The sequence below is a fragment of the Eptatretus burgeri genome, chromosome 12 (assembly GCF_056783735.1).
Source record: "Eptatretus burgeri isolate ZD-2024b chromosome 12, Ebu_testis_v1, whole genome shotgun sequence".
Classification (NCBI taxonomy): Eukaryota; Metazoa; Chordata; class Myxini; order Myxiniformes; family Myxinidae; genus Eptatretus; species Eptatretus burgeri.
The window spans coordinates 61,786,007-61,805,425 of record NC_140972.1 but is presented as its reverse complement, the minus strand read 5'-3'; the positions used below and the strand labels follow the sequence as shown (position 1 = coordinate 61,805,425).

General features: G+C 43.6%; 1 protein-coding gene across 5 annotated transcripts in view; it reads right to left on the bottom strand.

The window, feature by feature from the left end:
* The window catches only part of SLC68A1 (solute carrier family 68 member 1), a 62,368-nt gene that overhangs the window by 25,237 nt on the left and 17,712 nt on the right, over nt 1–19,419 (bottom strand). For 3 of the 5 annotated variants that reach the window (XM_085848223.1, XM_085848227.1, XM_085848225.1), the window contains 5 exons: nt 6,527–6,656; nt 5,162–5,258; nt 4,782–4,953; nt 4,329–4,522; nt 1,243–3,988 (listed from right to left, as the gene is read on the bottom strand). In XM_085848223.1, the coding sequence (XP_085704349.1) occupies nt 3,714–3,988; nt 4,329–4,522; nt 4,782–4,953; nt 5,162–5,258; nt 6,527–6,656 (868 nt within the window). In that variant the 3' untranslated portion in view covers nt 1,243–3,713. Of the gene's footprint in view, nt 1–1,242; nt 3,989–4,328; nt 4,523–4,781; nt 4,954–5,161; nt 5,259–6,526; nt 6,657–19,419 lie in introns of those variants that run through there. The other 2 variants (XM_085848224.1, XM_085848226.1) reach the window with 2 other exon arrangements.

The following is a 19,419-nucleotide window of genomic DNA, read 5'->3' as shown; positions in this document are numbered from 1 at the left end:
TGCTTGCTCTAACAGCACATGATGAAGGAAGTAGTGTCACCTTTATCTTAAACAAAATTACAATTGCACTGTATCAACTTCGTATCATTCCACACAACTCGGTCATCCATTTTACTCCAAACTTTGACTGCTTTACTTTCTTTAATTTCTGAATATCTCTCCTAATCTCTACCTCAGATATTACCACCTCCACTCCTATTGTCACGATTCAACAACTTTTGGACATAGAAAATAGAAAAAGAATGTAAAGACTAACTGCAATAACTTCTACCTCTCTAATCTTTCTATCCTTCAATTTCCAAACTTTCACTCTCAGTTTGCATTTCACATACTTTATTTTCCCTTCACATGTGTGTGTGGTTTTTTTTTTTTTGGGGGGGGGTTGGGGGTTCCCCCACAAAAGATTGTTTTGCTATGACTGTCTTTTGGTTCATGTTAATCCTTCATTTCATAATGGTGCATTCAAAGGTGTTATTTCCATGTATGGTCTTTACAATAAAAACTAAACTTCAATCATGTTTATGTTCATTCTTGAGAACTTCATTTGCAGTTCTTGCATTTGAAGCAGCTTCAAATTTCGTTATTGTACTCTATCTGAAAGATGTTTTCATTCCTCAAGGGTCATCAAGATTGTGACAAACAGGGATGAATAATCGTGAGATGCACAGGATAGCTTGGTCCAAATTTCAATAAAAATTCCGAGCGGCACTCTTCAATGCCGTGACATCGACAGATTATGCCTCCGCCCACATTATTACATCATTGTAATATTTTCACCAAGTTTGATTTAAATCCCTTCAGCTGTTCTCAAGTATCACATTTCTACCTCTGACATCTTGATGCCAAAATCTAATGAGTTCATCTTTACATCATTGAACATACTTGTACCAAGTTTGAGTTGGATCCCTTCAGCCGTTAAGTTATCACGATCATGAAAACCTATCACGGACAGATGCACAGCCGGACAGACAACACGAAAACAATACCTCTGGCAACTTCATCAGCGGAGGAATAAAAAAAAAAAAAAACATGCATCCACGTGGCCTTCCCAACCTTTGGGCCAACTTGCATGTGTATGCACAATTTCTTTCCTTTACATTTTTGAAGCTTCCAACTTTTGTGCATTTTGTGGAGCCATGTTATCTTATGGGCTCATGCCAATCTGGAATTCCATGGTTAAGAAATGACTGAGTCAGATACAACTATGGGCAGTTTCTACACAGATGAAAACGCAATGAAAGAAACAATTTATATTAATTTATTTTTCATCATCTTTGAGCTTTTCCTTGAATACCCACATGAGTTTGCTCCGATAATGCAAACAACTTTACATCTGTTCATATAAATAAATAAAATAAACATGCCACTTTGAATGCAACTGCTGTATTTTCCCGTGTATAAACCGCACTTTTTTATCGGCAAAAAAGGTACAAGTTGGGGGTGTGGTTAATACAAGGGTATAGAAAAAAAAATCAGTCTTAAACGATCAATGCTGAATTTCAATTATATGCCAAATGAACACTTTTGTAGCAGTCGGAACTGCTGTTAAGCTCAATTCCACCAATTAAATTTTGAAAATTGGTTCAGGTTAAGAGTTTGTACAGCGTTTTATTAACCGTGTGCAGAAATTAAATCAGTCGTACTTAGAGACACCCAAAGATCAGGTGTGTGGCGATTGTAGAGCCTCGTGGCTCTGAAAACGCCATTAAACACAAAAAAGAACAGCACCTGGTCTAGCATCAAAAGAAGAATTATTCATAATACCTCGAGTCCAATAACGGAGCACCCATCTCAAGTGGCAAGCTTCCCTCGTATGTCGTGTTCAAGAGGAAGACACTGCCCAAAGACAAGTTTCCAGCCAGCGTCATTGTTCGTGCACAGCAGAAGGGGTGGATAGACGAGGGACTTGTCGTGGTGACTATCTTTTTACATGCATCGTTTTCTACATGAACATCCGATGCAGGCAGAATTAATCCACTAAGCTTGTTCCTTACTGGCTGACGCTCTGCTAGCAAAAGCTGGATAGCAGGACGTGATTTAAAACTAGGAACAACCAATCGACCCCGAGTACTTTTCCATACGAAGGCAGGAAATGGATTTAAAAATGAAGAATTTCACAAGAGCAAGGAGCCATGCGACGGTGAAGCTTTAATAAAGTCGCAGTGCTGCTCGGTTCTTTTGACTTCCTTCTGTTTTCTTCATTCTTCCTGGTTCGCTTTGTTTTCTCTCGTTTCTATTAGCCGTTCCTAACTTGCTTCTTGAGGATTACTCACGTCGACGAGATGGACTTTCTTACTTTGCAGGCCTTTGTGTTCGACCCAGGTTTCAAGGAACATGAGCTGCATCTCGGTGGAATCACCACAGATGAACTTTCTTATTTCCCGGACTTGGTATTTTCATCAGTTGAAAATCAACATTTTGTGACGTGTTTCCCACCAGAATTTTCGACCCAGATTCTGAGGAGCAATGACCGCATCCATTTTGATTGAACTTTCACCGTTACTCCCGTCGCTACGTTGGCTGAGCATTATTGAGATTGGGAGACTGCCGGCGTTCATCTAACCACCGAATGACCCACATAAGTGGGAAGTCACACCCACACTATTTCTACAGACTGCTCCAGGACTGGAGTAGTAGGCCGGATGGCGGTCTCTGCCGGCGACGGAGCATGCTCGTCCTGGATGTGTTCGTTGTCACAAGACTGACGACACCAAAGCGCTGCTCGGTCAGACCAACACCAATCTTGTCATCATCCCAGGTGAGATGACATAGCTCCTGCAGCCCCTCGATGTGTCCATCAACAAGCCGTTCAAGGCCAAGCTACGTCGCTGATGGTCCGACTGGATAATGAATGTGGAGAAGACCTACACCAAGAGCGGGAGGATGGGAAAGGTCGACCTTCCGATGATCTGCGGCTGGATCGTCAAGGTGTGGGAGGAGATACCGTCAGACATCATCAAGTGAGCATTTCTGAAATACTGCATCTCCAACAACATGGACAGCACAGAGGACGACATCATATGACAGGGACAGTGACGGGGACGGGGACTTGCTCTACCCTGATTTGGACAAGGAGTTACGTGCCATCTTTGATGAGGAAAGCATTGACGACGATTTCCTCAGGTTTAGCTGAAAAGCTTCAACAAACACAAACGGCCCTTTTCAGGACCACAAATCCACAAGAAATCTGTATAACGGTATGATTCCTTTTTCTAGTAACAAAAAAAAAAAATTCTCTTCACAATATTGAAAAACAAAAACTTCTTTGTATCCTCTCCTCTCATCAACTTCTTGAAAATGAGAATAAGACTATTAGACTAAATTAAGCAGACATTGGATACCTCCGTCACTTTGTTCCATACAAAGTTTATGCACAAATGTATTTGGATCTAGACTTGAAAATAAAATGATCAATATATTCATTTCTTTTAAGAGTGAAAAACATGGGTGCGGTTAATGCACTGGGAAATACGGTACATGGGTGGTTGTATGAACTAAAACCTGTATATAACCACAATTTAATAGCCAGTTGTGCAGATTAAGCTCGGTTGGTTTTATAGGGAAATGAACCTGATTTAATTGAACAAATCTATGATTTGACTGCGTTTACTCTCAAAACATTAATGTTGTGCCCAATATAGAGTCCGTCGAAGGTTTTGGTCAAAAGTCCTTGGTTCGGTGCCCCTCCAGGGCGAGCAACCAACAGCCACTGTTCACACGTCCTTCATGCCCCAGTTACTTTTGGGACTCTCTCTCCGGGACTTGACAGCTTGAAGGTAAGGACCATGCAATCTGAAATGTGACCAAATGACGAGTTGCCCAAGTCCACAAATGGCCGGCACCCAGACCAACAATGCAAAGCATCCCTGGCGCAAGGCTTCCTTGGCCTCGCCTGGGGCATTCAGGCCTGGGCTTTGTCGTGGAAATGCTGAAATTGGCGCAGTGGTCATGAGAGGTTGAAACGATGGATGTTGAAAAACGTCGAAACCTAACAATGATTAGAAGGAATTGGATCATGATTAAAATTTGTTGTTTCTCACAAACTAAACGTGAATTTTCCAATCAAAGCAATTGTTTATGATTCAATTCGTCCTTCCATAGGTTATCCAGAAAGCACAGATCCTTGGTCAATATGTGATGCAAAAAGAAAACCAATTGTATATTCAATCACCAATTCATCAAGATCCCTTTCTCCACCCAAATCCCACTGAGGCAGCCCACATATCACCACAAACACAAGGCACAATTTGCAGGTGATAACTGCATTTGTGATTCCAACAGCTCTTGTCGAAAAAGGTCGATTGTAGGTAATGGAAAAAAATGCTCACCAGATAACGTAGCCAACAACCACGTGCCAAGAAGGGGAGCCAAGGTTTGGCCCGGCCGCGTGACGAATGCCACCATACCGAATAACATTGCCGAAGCCACGTGGCGGCGTTTATGGAGTACAAAGTCTTCATCTATGAGATCACTCACCACCAGGTACAGAAGTTTGCATGTGCCCTCCGTGAACACGCGGTTACTGGGGTTCAGGAGGATGGGGAAGGGCTCAAACTTTGTCTTGTATTTGAGATAGCATGCTCGGTCTCTAAGATAGGTTTCCCTTTAATCCATTCTTGTCAAATGATAAACTGCAAACCCGCTTCCAAATCGACATGCACAATTCAAGCTGGTTGTCATCTTTCACCTAACCTGTATGAAACTCAAAGCTTTGCATCCATCTGTCACCACATGAAGTGAAAGGACGAGGACAAGGAGCTTAAAGAGAACAAAAAGCAAACCTGGCAATGAGCAAACAAAGCAGGCCAATGTGTTCTGGACCTGCAGCCAGCATGAACAGGCTGAGCACCAACTTGAAGCTGAAGAGCCATTTCACAATGGTATACACACCATGCCGCTGGCAAAGTTGCATGAAATACAGGTTCATGAGGTGGGGGGCGAAGTAGGACATTCCTGCAAGAGGATAACGATCGAGTCATTGGCTCAAGGACCCAAGGAGGAGCAACATATGATGAGCCTTCCTCTTGGATCACTTGGTTTTCACAAAGCACGCAATCATCTCGAGATATTTAAAAAGTCCTTCAAAATTTCCACAGTTTTTAAGACGCCCCAAAGCAAACAAACCATGTCAATAAACCAAACAATTGACACTTTTGAATACCAAGAAGCAAAGATCCAGTGGTGAAGGAGATACGATGAGAAAGGAGATGGTCCAGGAACAGGGGGAAAAAGTTGCTGTTGAAATGGCAGTGGAAAACCTGCGTAGAACACGAGAGACGTGCAGCTGTATTCCCATGTCTGCAGTTGGATTCACCAATCTCGATTTTTTTTTTATTACTTATAGTCAAGTACAATGCAAACGATTTGATAAATCAACAAGTTATTGATGGCTTTCAATGCGCTCAAAGTGCAATACTGTATTCTGGATTTTAAATATCTGAGCTGAAAAAGTGGGGTAGGATGGTTTGAAGTGATTGCACACTTGCTTTGTGCTTTTGCATCAACTGATCTGAGTTCCAATTCCTGATTCAATAATGAACCCTTCCTGATGCACCTGTCAACATGGTGTTGCACCAACAGAGGGTACATTATTCCGACTGTCCTGCCTGCCAGCATTTGCTCACGCATGTTCAAGAGGACCTACAGTACCTTTGAGAAAGAGTAGATATTTATCTGCTGGTACTTTGGGCAAATTATAAAGTCCTGCCCAAATCCATGGAGCGTAGCACCACAATAATGGCCCGCACCTCTCCACCTACGAACCATTGCCATAATATGTCCTCTCAGTGCTGGTTAACTGCCACCTCAGCCAACTCTCTGTCCTCTGTTAGCCAAAGTTCAAATGCAACTGGGAATTGGCCATTCCAAGAATACTCCAACTTTACCAACTGCTATCCGCTCATTAACAATACTGCATCGTTTGAGAGAGACAGAAAAAACTGTTCTTCATTAAACCAAGCCTTAGTTGTGGGGAGAAATGACCAGGTGGGTGTTTTGCTGCGAGTGTGCCTTCCGATCAAAGAGTTGGGGTGAGTCCTCAGTAAGGAGAAAACATATCCACGTGCTTTATGCAAGTGGTCATCCAATTCCTAGCTTTAATATTTGTTGCCATCAAATTGATAGCCACTGTTGGCAAAGTCTTCATCTGCAAGATCATGCACCACCATTTCATCTACGAGATCACTCACCACAACGGTACTTCATCTACAAGATCACACACCGCCATTTCGTCTACAAGATCACGCACCACCACTTCACCCATGAGATCGTTCACCACCATTTAATCCAAGAGATCGTGCACCACTTCATCGACAAGATCACTCTCGACACCGCTATCTACAAGACCACTCACCACCACTTAATCTGCGAGATCACTCACCACTACTTCATCTTTGGGATCATTCATTCCATACAATGCTTCTGGCATTTATGCCTGCTGCAGCAATCTTCAAAAGGAAAACTTCGCTACAAAACTTGAGATGATTTTGTCCACCTCAGGAATTAATTAGCAAAACAGAAAACTTGCCTGAATCAAGTTCATGGCGACAAACCACAGCAGGTTGCGATGCCTCGATAGTTGCTTGATGTACTGGCGCAAGCTGACCTGCACCTCTGCTTCAATGCTCCCGGCCTCACCCTCGTGTTGACTTGCATGACTTGCAAAAAAAATGAAATCAATAAGTCAAGCCATTCTCAAGTTATTGTCCGGAAACCAAATTCAAGATGGCTGCCCGAGCCGCCATATTGGATCTCGGATTGTGCTCTATATCAAAAGAACCTTCCTCTAACCACCCCGATTATACCACACAAAAATTAAATCAATTGGTCGAGCCATTCTCAAGTTATTGTCCGAAAACTGAAGTATGAACTTTGACCTCTGTAACCTTGAAAAGTAGGTCAAATCAAAAACCCGGGATATATATCATGTATCCTCATCAGATATACCTGATAAAAATTTGGCGATGATCCAGCCATTCATTCAGGAGAAATAGCCATTTCTAGGTTTTCCGTTTTGGCCCCCTGGTGGCCTCGCCGAGAATCAAATTGCGCTCATTATCAAAAGGAACCTTCCTCTTCCCAGCCCCAACACACACTGCAAAAATGGATTTAATCGGACAAGGCGTTCTCAAAATTGACGAAAACCAAAAGTTCACAGACGCCCGGACGGACGCCAGACAACGCCTGTGACGACAATACCCCTTAGACCAATTTGGATTGAATGGTAAAAACACCTCACTGCCACATTATTAAAAATAAAAACCTCACCACCATGGTGTTAAAAACACCTCACTTCTACATTATTAAAAACACCTCACTGCCATGGTATTAAAAACACCTCACCGCCACGGTATTAACCAGAGTTGGTGTCAAAGCCACCTAATGCTCACCTGTTTATACATTTATCGTTTTTAAAAGACTAGTCTAATAATATTGGGGGGTGGGGGGGTTGGAAATCACTTAAAACATGTAGAAATGCGAAAAAAAAAAAATATTTTCTCTAACAATTTTTTTTTTGGGGGGGGGACCAAGTCCAAAATCTAATGGCATGATCCTTTGACCATACCTAACCCCTCCACCAAGTTTCGTCGAAATCATAATCACTTAAAACGTAGAAATGCAAAAAAAAAGAAATCGAAATTTTGTTGGAAAAAAAAGCTGCAAAACATTCTTTTTTTCTATAACAATTTTTCTTTGGGGGGGGGTGGAAATCATTTAAAACATGTAGAAATGCATAAAAAAACATTTTTTTCTCTAACAATTTTTGGGGGGGGGGTTGGAAATCACTTAAAACATGTAGAAATGCAAAAAAAAAATTCTCGAACAATTTGTTTTTGGGGGGGGGGGTTGGAAATCACTTAAAACATGAACAAATGCAAAAAAAAAAAAAATTTCTCTAACAATTTTTTTTTGGGGGGGGAGGGAGGGTTGGAAATCACTTGAAACATGTAGAAATGCAAAAAAAAATTCTCTCAATTTTTTTTGGGGGTGGGGGACCAAGTCCAAAATGTAATGGCATGATCCTTGGACCATACCTAACCCCCCCCCCCCCACCAAGTTTCGTCGAAATCTGGCAAGGAGTTTTTCCGTAATACTGTTCACAAACAGAAAGGGGTGAAAACAGTAACCTCCGATCTTCGATGGCGGAGGTTAAAAATAACTTCCATCAAAAAATTTAACATTTTCACGCTCACGTCGAGGGTATCGCTATAGCTCTCTGTTCTTCGAACAGGCAAGCGAAAAACACCTCCCAGCAACATTAAAAACACCTCACTGCCACATTATTAAAAACACCTCATCGCCATGGTATGAAAAACACCTCACCGCCATGGTATTAAAAACACCTCACCGCCATGGTAATAAAAACACCTCACTCCCACATTATTAAAAACACCTCACTTCCACATTATTAAAAACACCTCACTGCCACATGATTAAAAACATCTCACTGCTGTGGTATTAAAAACACCTCACTGCTGTGGTATTAAAAACACCTCACTGCTGTGGTATTAAAAACACCTCACTGCAACATTATTAAAAACACCTGACTGCCACATTATTAAAAACACCTCACTGATACATTATTAAAAACACCTCACTGATACATGATTAAAAACACCTCACTGATACATGATTAAAAACACCTCACTGATACATGATTAAAAACACCTGACCAACATTATTAAAAACACCTCACTGCCACATTATTAAAAACACCTGACTGCAACATTATTAAAAACACCTGACTGCAACATTATTAAAAACACCTGACTGCAACATTATTAAAAACACCTGACTGCAACATTATTAAAAACACCTGACTGCAACATTATTAAAAACACCTGACTGCAACATTATTAAAAACACCTGACTGCCACATTATTAAAAACACCTGACTGCCACATTATTAAAAACACCTGACTGCCACTTTATTAAAAACACCTGACTGCCACATTATTAAAAACACCTGACTGCAACATTATTAAAAACACCTCACTGCCACATTATTAAAAACACCTCACTGCCACATTATTAAAAACACCTGACTGCAACATTATTAAAAACACCTCACTGCAACATTATTAAAAACACCTGACTGCCACATTATTAAAAACACCTGACTGCCACATTATTAAAAACACCTGACTGCCACATTATTAAAAACACCTGACTGCCACATTATTAAAAACACCTGACTGCCACATTATTAAAAACACCTGACTGCAACATTATTAAAAACACCTCACTGCCACATTATTAAAAACACCTCACTGCCACATTATTAAAAACACCTCACTGCCACATTATTAAAAACACCTCACTGCCACATTATTAAAAACACCTGACTGCAACATTATTAAAAACACCTGACTGCCACATTATTAAAAACACCTCACTGATACATTTTTTTTTATCTAGTGCCCAACTGTGTCTGCGGACGTCCTCCTGCAGTTGGGTTACTTCTTATTTGGAGGTTGGTGGCAGGATTTGCACTCCAGCCACCGTAAAACGCTTCATTCCGCAAAACGCAAAAACGCAAAAAAATCTGAAAACCCACTCCGTGGGAGTACCTCCTGTGCAGCTTCCCTTCGCAGGGCAGCTCACCGGATGATGGGATTGGGGCAAAGCCTTCGGGACCCCCAGTCTTTGATAGGAGGGAAACCACGGGGAAACATCCCTGGGTCAGATTGCGGGAGAGTGTGTCGGAGTGGTGCTGAGGTGTCGTCCACCAGACGGCGGTCTCCTTGGGTTAACCTGAGGCGGTCCCTTCGGGTGGGTGCCTGGAATGTCCTATCCCTAAGAGGATGATCACCTGTCTCTGTTATCATCTGAGCTCAAGCGTTTGGACATCGGGATTGCAGCTCTCTCTGAGGTTCGGAGACCGGATTGCGGCGAGATAATGGTGGGTGGTTACACCTACTATTGGTCTGGTCGCTCTGATGGTTACCATACCCAAGGAGTTGCTGTAGCTGTGTCCAATAAGCTGACCCCAATGATAATTGAGGTAACACCGGTCAACGAGCGTATTATGAGATTAAGGATTCGTCACTCCTTAGGTGTCATTTCCCTGGTCTCTATTTATGCTCCGACTGAGGCGAGTGATCTTACCGTGAAGGATGCATTCTACGCCACACTCGAGTCTGTGGTTGATCAGTGCCCCAGACGAGATACACTTCTAGTCTTGGGGGATTTCAATGCATCGACTGGAACTGATAGGGATGGTTATGAGGTGTGTGTTGGTCCCCATGGGTCAGGAACTATGAACCAGAATAGCACTAAGTTCCTTGACTTTGCAAGAAGTCATGGACTTAGGGTGGCTGGTTCATGGTTTCAGCGCCCGCAAGCTCATCGCTGGACTTGGTATTCCAACGCTGGCGGTGTGGCAAAGGAGATTGACCATGTCCTCATTGACGGTCGTTGGAGGATGATCCAGAACTGCAGGGTCTACCGGAGTGCTCAGTTCCTCAATACTGACCACAGGCTTGTTGTAGCAACTCTAAAGCTGCACCTTAAATCCTGGAGAATGGTACCATCCCAGCCTAGGCTGGATGTTGCCAAGCTCAGGGATGAGAGAGTAGCTGAGGAGTTTGCGAACAGGCTGAGTGGACACTTGGGGGGTCTGGGTGCTTTGGGGGTCCTGAAGAGTTGTGGAGCACCTTCAAGACCACCGTCCTTGATGTTGCCGGTGGATGCCTTGGAGTTCACCGCAGGGCAAAGAAGAATTTTGTCTCTCAAGGGACACTGGATACCATTGACCAGAGTCGCAGGGCCAGGCTGAATGGCAGAGCTGAGCTGTTCAGGGAGCTGAGGCGTAAAACTGTACGTGCACTGAGGGTGGACAAGGAGGCCTATGTGCGAGGAATCTGTGAGGAGGTAGAGCATCACCTGTGGACAGGTGATTCTCGTCCCGCTTACAGGGGAATTCGCGCATTACGTTCATCCAAGCCCATCCCTCGGAGCACTGCAGTTCGAGCAGAGAGTGGTAGGCTCTTGACAGAGGAGTCTGAAGTGAAGGCTCGCTGGGCCGGTTACTTTGAGCGGTTGTACCAGGCTGATCCCCCAGCTGTCGAGTTGGACGTCAAGGGTGTTACAATCCCTGTTGCTGACCCTCGAATCAACTGTGGTCCACCATCGCTTGTGGAAACACGGGCTGCGGTGAACCAGTTGAAACGGGGCAAAGCTCCAGGGATCTGTGGCATCCATGCTGAACTTCTCAAGGCTGGTGGAAATGCTGCACTCGCGTCGTTGCATGCAGTTTTGTGCTCTGCCTGGAACACAGGCATCATCCCAACTGACTGGAAGAGGGGCCTTGTTGTCCCTCTCTGGAAAGGGAAGGGTGATCGCCAAGACTGCAACAACTACCGAGGGGTGACGCTGCTCTCAGTGCCGGGAAAGGTCTTTGCTCGGATAATTCTTGATAGGGTTCGCCACCATCTGCTTGAGCACCAGCGTCCAGAGCAGTCAGGCTTTACACCAAAGAGGTCAACGATTGACCGTATCCTTGCTCTTCGTGTCCTCACTGAACGCAGACGAGAGTTTCGGCAGGGGCTGCTTGCAGCCTATGTTGATCTCTGTAAAGCGTTCGATTCAGTGAATAGGGATGTCCTCTGGAGGATTCTTGTTCTTCGTGGGGTGCCACCGAAACTGATCGATCTGATGTCTGAACTCTACTCTGGTACTGAGAGTGCTGTGAAGTGTGATGGTACCGCCTCTGACTTATTTCCAGTTGTTACTGGAGTTCGTCAGGGATGTGTACTTGCCCCCACACTTTTCAGCACTTGTATGGACTGGATTTTTGGGAGGATGTCGGAGAGATCAAGTTGCGGTGCATCGTTTGGCAATGTCAAGATCTCGGACCTTGATTTTGCAGATGATGCAGTCATCTTTGCGGAGACTTTAGACATCCTCTTGGGGGCCCTCGAGGTGCTGAATGAGGAGTCGGAGCCGTTGGGATTACGGATTTCTTGGGTCAAAACAAAGATCCAGGCTTTCGGTGACATCTTGGATGCTGCTGTCCTGTCTGTGTCTGTTTGTGGTGAGGATGTTGAGGTCGTGGATAGATTCACTTACCTTGGCAGTGATATTCATGTCTCCGCAGGTTGTGAGCCGGAGGTCAATAGACGTCTGGGTCGGGCCTGGGGAGTCATGGATTCACTGGATCATGGGGTGTGGCGCTGCCGGTACCTGTGCGGGAGGACGAAAGTCCGAGTCTTCAGGTCCTTGGTACTTCCAGTCTTGCTCTATGGGTGCGAGACTTGGACTTTGACCAAGGATCTGAGACGGAGACTTAATTCCTTTGGTACCAGGTCTCTTCGGAGAATCCTTGGCTATTGCTGGTCGGATTTTGTGTCCAACGAGTGGTTGCTGAGAGAGACTCGGATGAGATTTGTTACCTGCATAGTCCGTGAGCGTCAGCTGCGGCTGTATGGACATGTGGCTCGCTTTCCTGACGCTGATCCTGCTCACCAGATTCTCTCAGCGAGGGAGTCTCATGAGTGGAGGAGGCCAGTGGGCCGACCACGTGCCTCATGGTTGCAGCAGGTTGACCATCATCTCAAGGAGATGGGGATGGGCCTGGCATCTGCCTGGGGGATGGCCAGACGGAGGCCCCTGGAGTACCGGCGGAAAGTGGACGCAGCGACGCGCTGTTCTGGCACATGCTCCCATACCTGACCTGACCTGATACATGATTAAAAACACCTCACTGCCATATGATTAAAAACATCTCACTGCTGTGGTATTAAAAATACCTCACTGCCACATTATTAAAAACACCTCACTGCCACATTATTTAAAACACCTCACTGATACATGATTAAAAACACCTCACTGCCACATTATTTAAAACACCTCACTGATACATGATTAAAAACACCTCACTGCTGTGGTATTAAAAATACCTCACTGCCACATTATTAAAAACACCTCTCTGCCACATGATTAAAAACACCTCACTTCCACATTATTAAAAACACCTCACTGATACATGATTAAAAACACCTCACTGATACATGATTAAAAACACCTCACTGATACATGATTAAAAACACCTCACTGATACATGATTAAAAACACCTCACTTCCACATTATTAAAAACACCTCACTGCCACATTATTAAAAATACCTCACCACATTATTAAAAACACCTCACTTCCACATTATTAAATATACCATCAGAGATTGGGAATCCCCCGCCATTGAATGAAAAAGGTAATACATATTCCAGATAATGAGGGAGGTGAATTGGAAACAAGACACCATTTGGTCATCATATCGAAAAAGTTCCCCAGGGGTGAGGAACGTCATCACCAAAAATAATTGAAATCAGATAAGCGTTTTCCATTTATTACAAAAAACATTATTTTCAAGATGGCCGTGCCAGTCGGCCATCTTGGATCTGGCCACGCCCAAAATCAATTGGGTTCTTCCTTTTCAGGTGGTACATGTGTGACCCAAATTTCAAATCGATATGGCGAACAGTTTGAGTTATCGCACTCACAGCTATAAACGTTGACGCCGCCCCAGTCGGCCATCTTGGATCCGGCCATGCCCAATATCAATAGGGTTCTTCCTTTTCAGGTGGTTCATGTGTGACCCAAATTTCAAATCCATATGAGAACAGTTTACGAGCTATCGCACTCACAGCTATAAATGTTGACACCCGGACGGACGGACAGCCGGATGGACAGCCGGACGCCCTGGGTGACAACAATATCCCCCTTCCGCCACACGGCGGGGGATAAAAACACCTCACTGCCATGGTATTAAAATACCTCACTGCCGTGGTATTAAAATACCTTACTGCCACATTATTAAATACACCATCAGAGATGGGGAATCCCCCGCCATTGAATGAAAAAGGTAATACATATTCCAGATAATGAGGGAGGTGAATTGGAAACAAGACACCATTTGGTCATCATCTCGAAAAAGTTCCCCAGGGGTGAGGAACGTAGTAACCAAAAATAATTGAAATCAGATAAGCGTTTTTCCATTTATTACAAAAAACATTTTTTTCAAGATGGCCGCCCCAGTCGGCCATCTTGGATCCGGCCACGCCCAAAATCAATAGGGTTCTTCCTTTTCAGGTGCTTCATGTGTGACGCAAATTTCAAATCGATATGGCAAACAGTTTACGAGTTATCGCACTCACAGCTATAAATGTTGACGGACGGATGGACAGACGGACGGACAGCCAGACGCCCTGGGTGACAACAATACCCCCCTTCCGCCATGCGGCGGGGGATAAAAACACCTCAATGCCACATTATTAAAAACACCTCACTGCCACATTATTAAAAACACCTCCCAGAAACATTATTAAAAACACCTCACTGCCACATAATTAAAAACACTTCACTGCCACATTATTAAAAATAGCTCCACAAAACGGGCGTAACCCTCATCCCCTTGACGCAAACCAATTTCAAGATGGTGGCCATATTGAAAATCGCAGCACGCCCATTTTCGAAAGGAACCTTCCTCTACTCAACCCCAACACACCCAGCAAAAAATGGATTAAATCTGACAAGGCATTCTCCTCAAAATTGACGGAAACCAATTTCAAGATGGCTGGCGTGGCGGCCACAGTGAAAATCGTAGCATGCCCATTTTGAAAAGGAACCTTCCTCTACTCAACCCCATTATACCTCGCCAGAATAAAATCAATGTGTGAAGCCGTTCTCAAGTTATTGTCCCGAAACCAAATTCAAGATGGCTGCTCTAGCCGCCATATTGGATATCGGATTGCGCTGAATATCGAAAGGAACCTTCCTCCACTCAACTCCAACACACACACACACACACACACACACACACACACACACACACACACACACACACACACACACACACACACACACACACACACACACACACACACACACACACACACACACACACACACACACACACACACACACACACAGCAAAAATGCATTTAACCGGACAAGCCAAGCCGTTCTCGAAATTGACAAAAACCCATTTCAAGACGACTGCCGTGGCGGTCACACTGAAAATCGCAGCGCGCCCATTTTCGAAAGGAACCTTCAACTAAAGGAATATGGTAAGAGAATGGACGACATGAAGAAGGAAGCATGCGAAAAAGGTGTGAAGATGAGCAAGGAATACGGTAAGAGAATGGATGACATGAGCCAGGAAGCATGCAAAAGAGGTGAGGAGACGAGCAAGAAATTAGGGGAAAAAGCTTCTGAGTTATGGAAACACCAAAACAAAGAGACGGAATTACAAAACGAGCTGAGGATGTTGAGAGAGGATTATAAAGTAAGAGAATGGAGAATGAAATGTTAAGGAACCACACTGTGCAGATTGAACAGTCAGAAGCAGAAGCAAGATTAAAGAATGAGATGCAAGAAAAAGTATTGAAAGAAACCACGAGATTGGAGAAGGAAGAACATGAGAGACAGTGGGAGAGGAAACAAAAAGAAGCACAAGAACTAAAGGAGAAAACAAGGTTGAAGTACGCGTAGATAGTGAAAGAACGACGAATGAAACAGGAAAAGGAAATCAGCCACATTATTAAAAACACCTCACTGTCACATTAATAAAAATATCTCACTGCCATGGTATTAAAAACCCCTCACCATCATGGTCTTAAAAATATCTCACTGCCATGGTATTAAAAACACCTCACTGCCACATTATTAAAAACACCTCACTGACATGGCATTAAACACACCTCACTGATACATGATTAAAAACACCTCACTGCCACATTATTAAAAACCCCTCACCACCATGGTGTTAAAAACATCTCACTGCCACATTATTAAAAACACCTCACCGCTGTGGTATTAAAAACACCTCACTGCTGTGGAATTAAAAACACCTCACTGCCACATTATTAAAAACCCCTCACCACCATGGTGTTAAAAACACCTCATTGCCACATTATTAAAAACACCTCACTGACATGGCATTAAACACACCTCACTGATACATGATTAAAAACACCTCACTGCCACATTATTAAAAACCCCTCACCACCATGGTGTTAAAAACATCTCACTGCCACATTATTAAAAACCCCTCACCACCATGGTGTTAAAAACACCTCACTGCCACATTATTAAAAACCCCTCACCACCATGGTGTTAAAAACACCTCACTGCCACATTATTAAAAACCCCTCACCTCACTGCCAAAAACCCCTCACCACTGCTGTGGTATTAAAAACACCTCACCGCTGTGGTATTAAAAACACCTCACTGCTGTGGTATTAAAAACACCTCACTGCTGTGGTATTAAAAACACCTCACTGCTGTGGTATTAAAAACACCTCACTGCTGTGGTATTAAAAACACCTCACTGCCACATTATTAAAAACACCTCACTGCCACATTATTAAAAACCCCTCACCACCATGGTGTTATAAACATCTCACTGCCACATTATTAAAAACACCTCACCGCTGTGGTATTAAAAACACCTCACTGCTGTGGTATTAAAAACACCTCACTCCCACATTATTAAAAATAGCACTGCAAAGCGCGCGTAACCCCTCAGCCCCTTGACGCAAACCAATTTCAAGATGGTGGCCATATTGAAAATCGCAGCATGCCCATTTCCGAAAGGAACCTTCCTCTACTCAACACCAACACACTCAGCAAAAATGGATTTAATCGGACAAGGCATTCTCCTCGAAATTTATGGAAACCAATTTGAAGATGGCTGCCGTGGCGGCCACAGTGAAAATCACAGCATGCCCATTTTGGAAAGGAACCTTCCCCTACTCAACCCCATTATATATCTCGTCAGAATAAAATCAATGTGTGAAGCCGTTCTCAAGTTATTGTCCGGAAACCAAATTCAAGGTGGCTGCTCTAGCCGCCATATTGGATATCTGATTGCACTGAATATAGAAAGGAACCTTCCTCTTCACAACCCCAACATACCCTGCAAAAATGGATTTGATCGGACAAGGCGTTCTCCCCGAAACCGACGGAAACCAATTTCAAAATGGCTGCCATGGAGGCCACATTGAAAATCGCAGCGCAGCCATTTTCGAAAAGAACCTTCCTCTACCCAACCCCAACATACCCTGCAAAAATGGATTTCATCGGACAAGGCGTTCTCCTAGAAATCGACGGAAACCAAAAGTTGACAGACGCCCGGACGGACAACGCCTGTGACGACAATACCCCTTTTAGCCCAATTCGGGCTGAGTGGTAAAAACACTTCACTGCCATGGTATTAAAAACACCTCACCGCCATGGTATTAAAAACACCTCACCACCACATTATTAAAAAATACGTCTCCGCCACATTAAGAAACACCTCCCAGCAACAATATTAAAAACACCTCAACGCCACATTATTAAAAAACACGTCATCTCCACATTATTAAAAACACCTCACAGCAACATTATTAAAAACACCTCACTGCCACATTATTAAAAACACGTCATCTCCACATTATTAAAAACACCTCACTGCCACATTATTAAAAAACACGTCATCTCCACATTATTAAAAACACCTCACCGCCATGGTATTAAAAAACCTCACCGTCACATTATTAAAAACACCTCACCGCCATGGTATTAAAAACACCTCACCGCCATGGTATTGAAAACACCTCACCGTCACATTATTAAAAACACCTCACCGCCATGGTATTAACACCTCACTGCCACATTATTAAAAAGCACCTCACTGCCACATTGTTAAAAACAACTCACCGCCGTGGTATTAAAAACACCTCTCTGCCACATTATTAAAAACACCTCACCACCACATTATTAAAAAACACCTCACAGCAACATTATTAAAAACACCTCACCTCCACATTATTAAAAAATACGTCTCCGCCACATTATTAAGAAACACCTCCCAGCAACAATATTAAAAACACCTCACCACCACATTATTAAAAAACACGTCATCTCCACATTATTAAAAACACCTCACAGCAACATTATTAAAAACACCTCACTGCCACATTATTAAAAAACACGTCTCCGCCACATTATTAAGAAACACCTCCCAGCAACATTAAAAACACTTCACCGCCACATTAGGCCAAAAAAAAAAAAAAATGTTGCATTGGCGTAACCCGCCCGACCCTAAAAATTCCGCCGACCCTACGTTTTTTTTTTGTTTTTTTGCTATCGAAAAATTTTGCCGACCCTATTTTATTGCTATTTTTGTTGTTTTGCTATCGTTTTCAAGTATCTTGTTGATTGCGATCGCAAAAACCCGGAAGTGTTTCGGACAGAACCCGCCGACAAAAAGGGTGGTACTCGAGCCGGGGGAGATTTTGGGAGGGATTTATTAGGGGAAAAAAAAAAAATAAAAAAAAAGATCCCGACCGACCTACCCTATTTTTCAGTGACCCGTTACGCCAATGCAACATTTTTTTTTTTTTTTGGCCTTATTAAAAACACCTCACAGCAACATTATTAAAAACACCTCACAGCAACATTATTAAAAACACCTCACTGCAACATTATTAAAAACACCTCACTGCAACATTATTAAAAACACCTCACTGCCACATTATTAAAAAATAAGTCTCCGCCACATTATTAAAAAATATAAGTATTTGATACATCAGAAAAACAGAACTTAATATTTGGTACAGAAACCTTTGTTTGCAATTACAGAGATCAGACGTTTCCTGTAGTTTTTAACCAGGTTTGCACAGACTGCAGCAGGGATTTTGGCCCACTCTTCCATACAGATCTTCTCCAGATCCTTCAGGTTTCGGGGCTGTCGCTGGGTAACACAGACTTTCAGCTCCCTCCAAAGATTTTCCATTGGGTTCAGGTCTGGAGACTGGCTCGGCCACTCCAGGACCTTGAGATGCTTCTTCCGGAGCCACTCCTTAGTTGCCCTGGCTGTGCGTTTCGGGTCGTTGTCATGCTGGAAGACCCAGCCACGCCCCATCTTCAATGCTCTTGTTGAGGGAAGGAGGTTGTTGGCCAAGATCTCGCGATACATGGCCCCATCCATCCTTCCCTCAATACGGTGCAGTTGTCCTGTCCCCTTTGCAGAAAAGCATCCCCAAAGAATGATGTTTCCACCACCATGCTTCACGGTTGGGATGGTGTTATTGGGGTTGTACTCATCCTCCTTCTTCCTCCAAACACGCGAGTGGAGTTTAAACCAAAAAGCTCTATTTTGGTCTCATCAGACCACATGACCTTTTCCCATTCCTCCTCTGGATCATCCAGATGGTCAATGGCAAACTTCAGACGGGCCTGGACATGCACTGGCTTGAGCAGAGGGACCTTGCGTGCGCTGCAGGATTTTAATCCATGACAGCGTAGTGTGTTAATTATGGTTTTCTTTGATACTGTGGTCCCAGCTCTCTTCAGGTCATTGACCAGGTCCTGCCATGTAGTTCTGGGCTGATCCCTCACCTCTCATGATCATTGAGGCTCCACGAGGTGAGATCT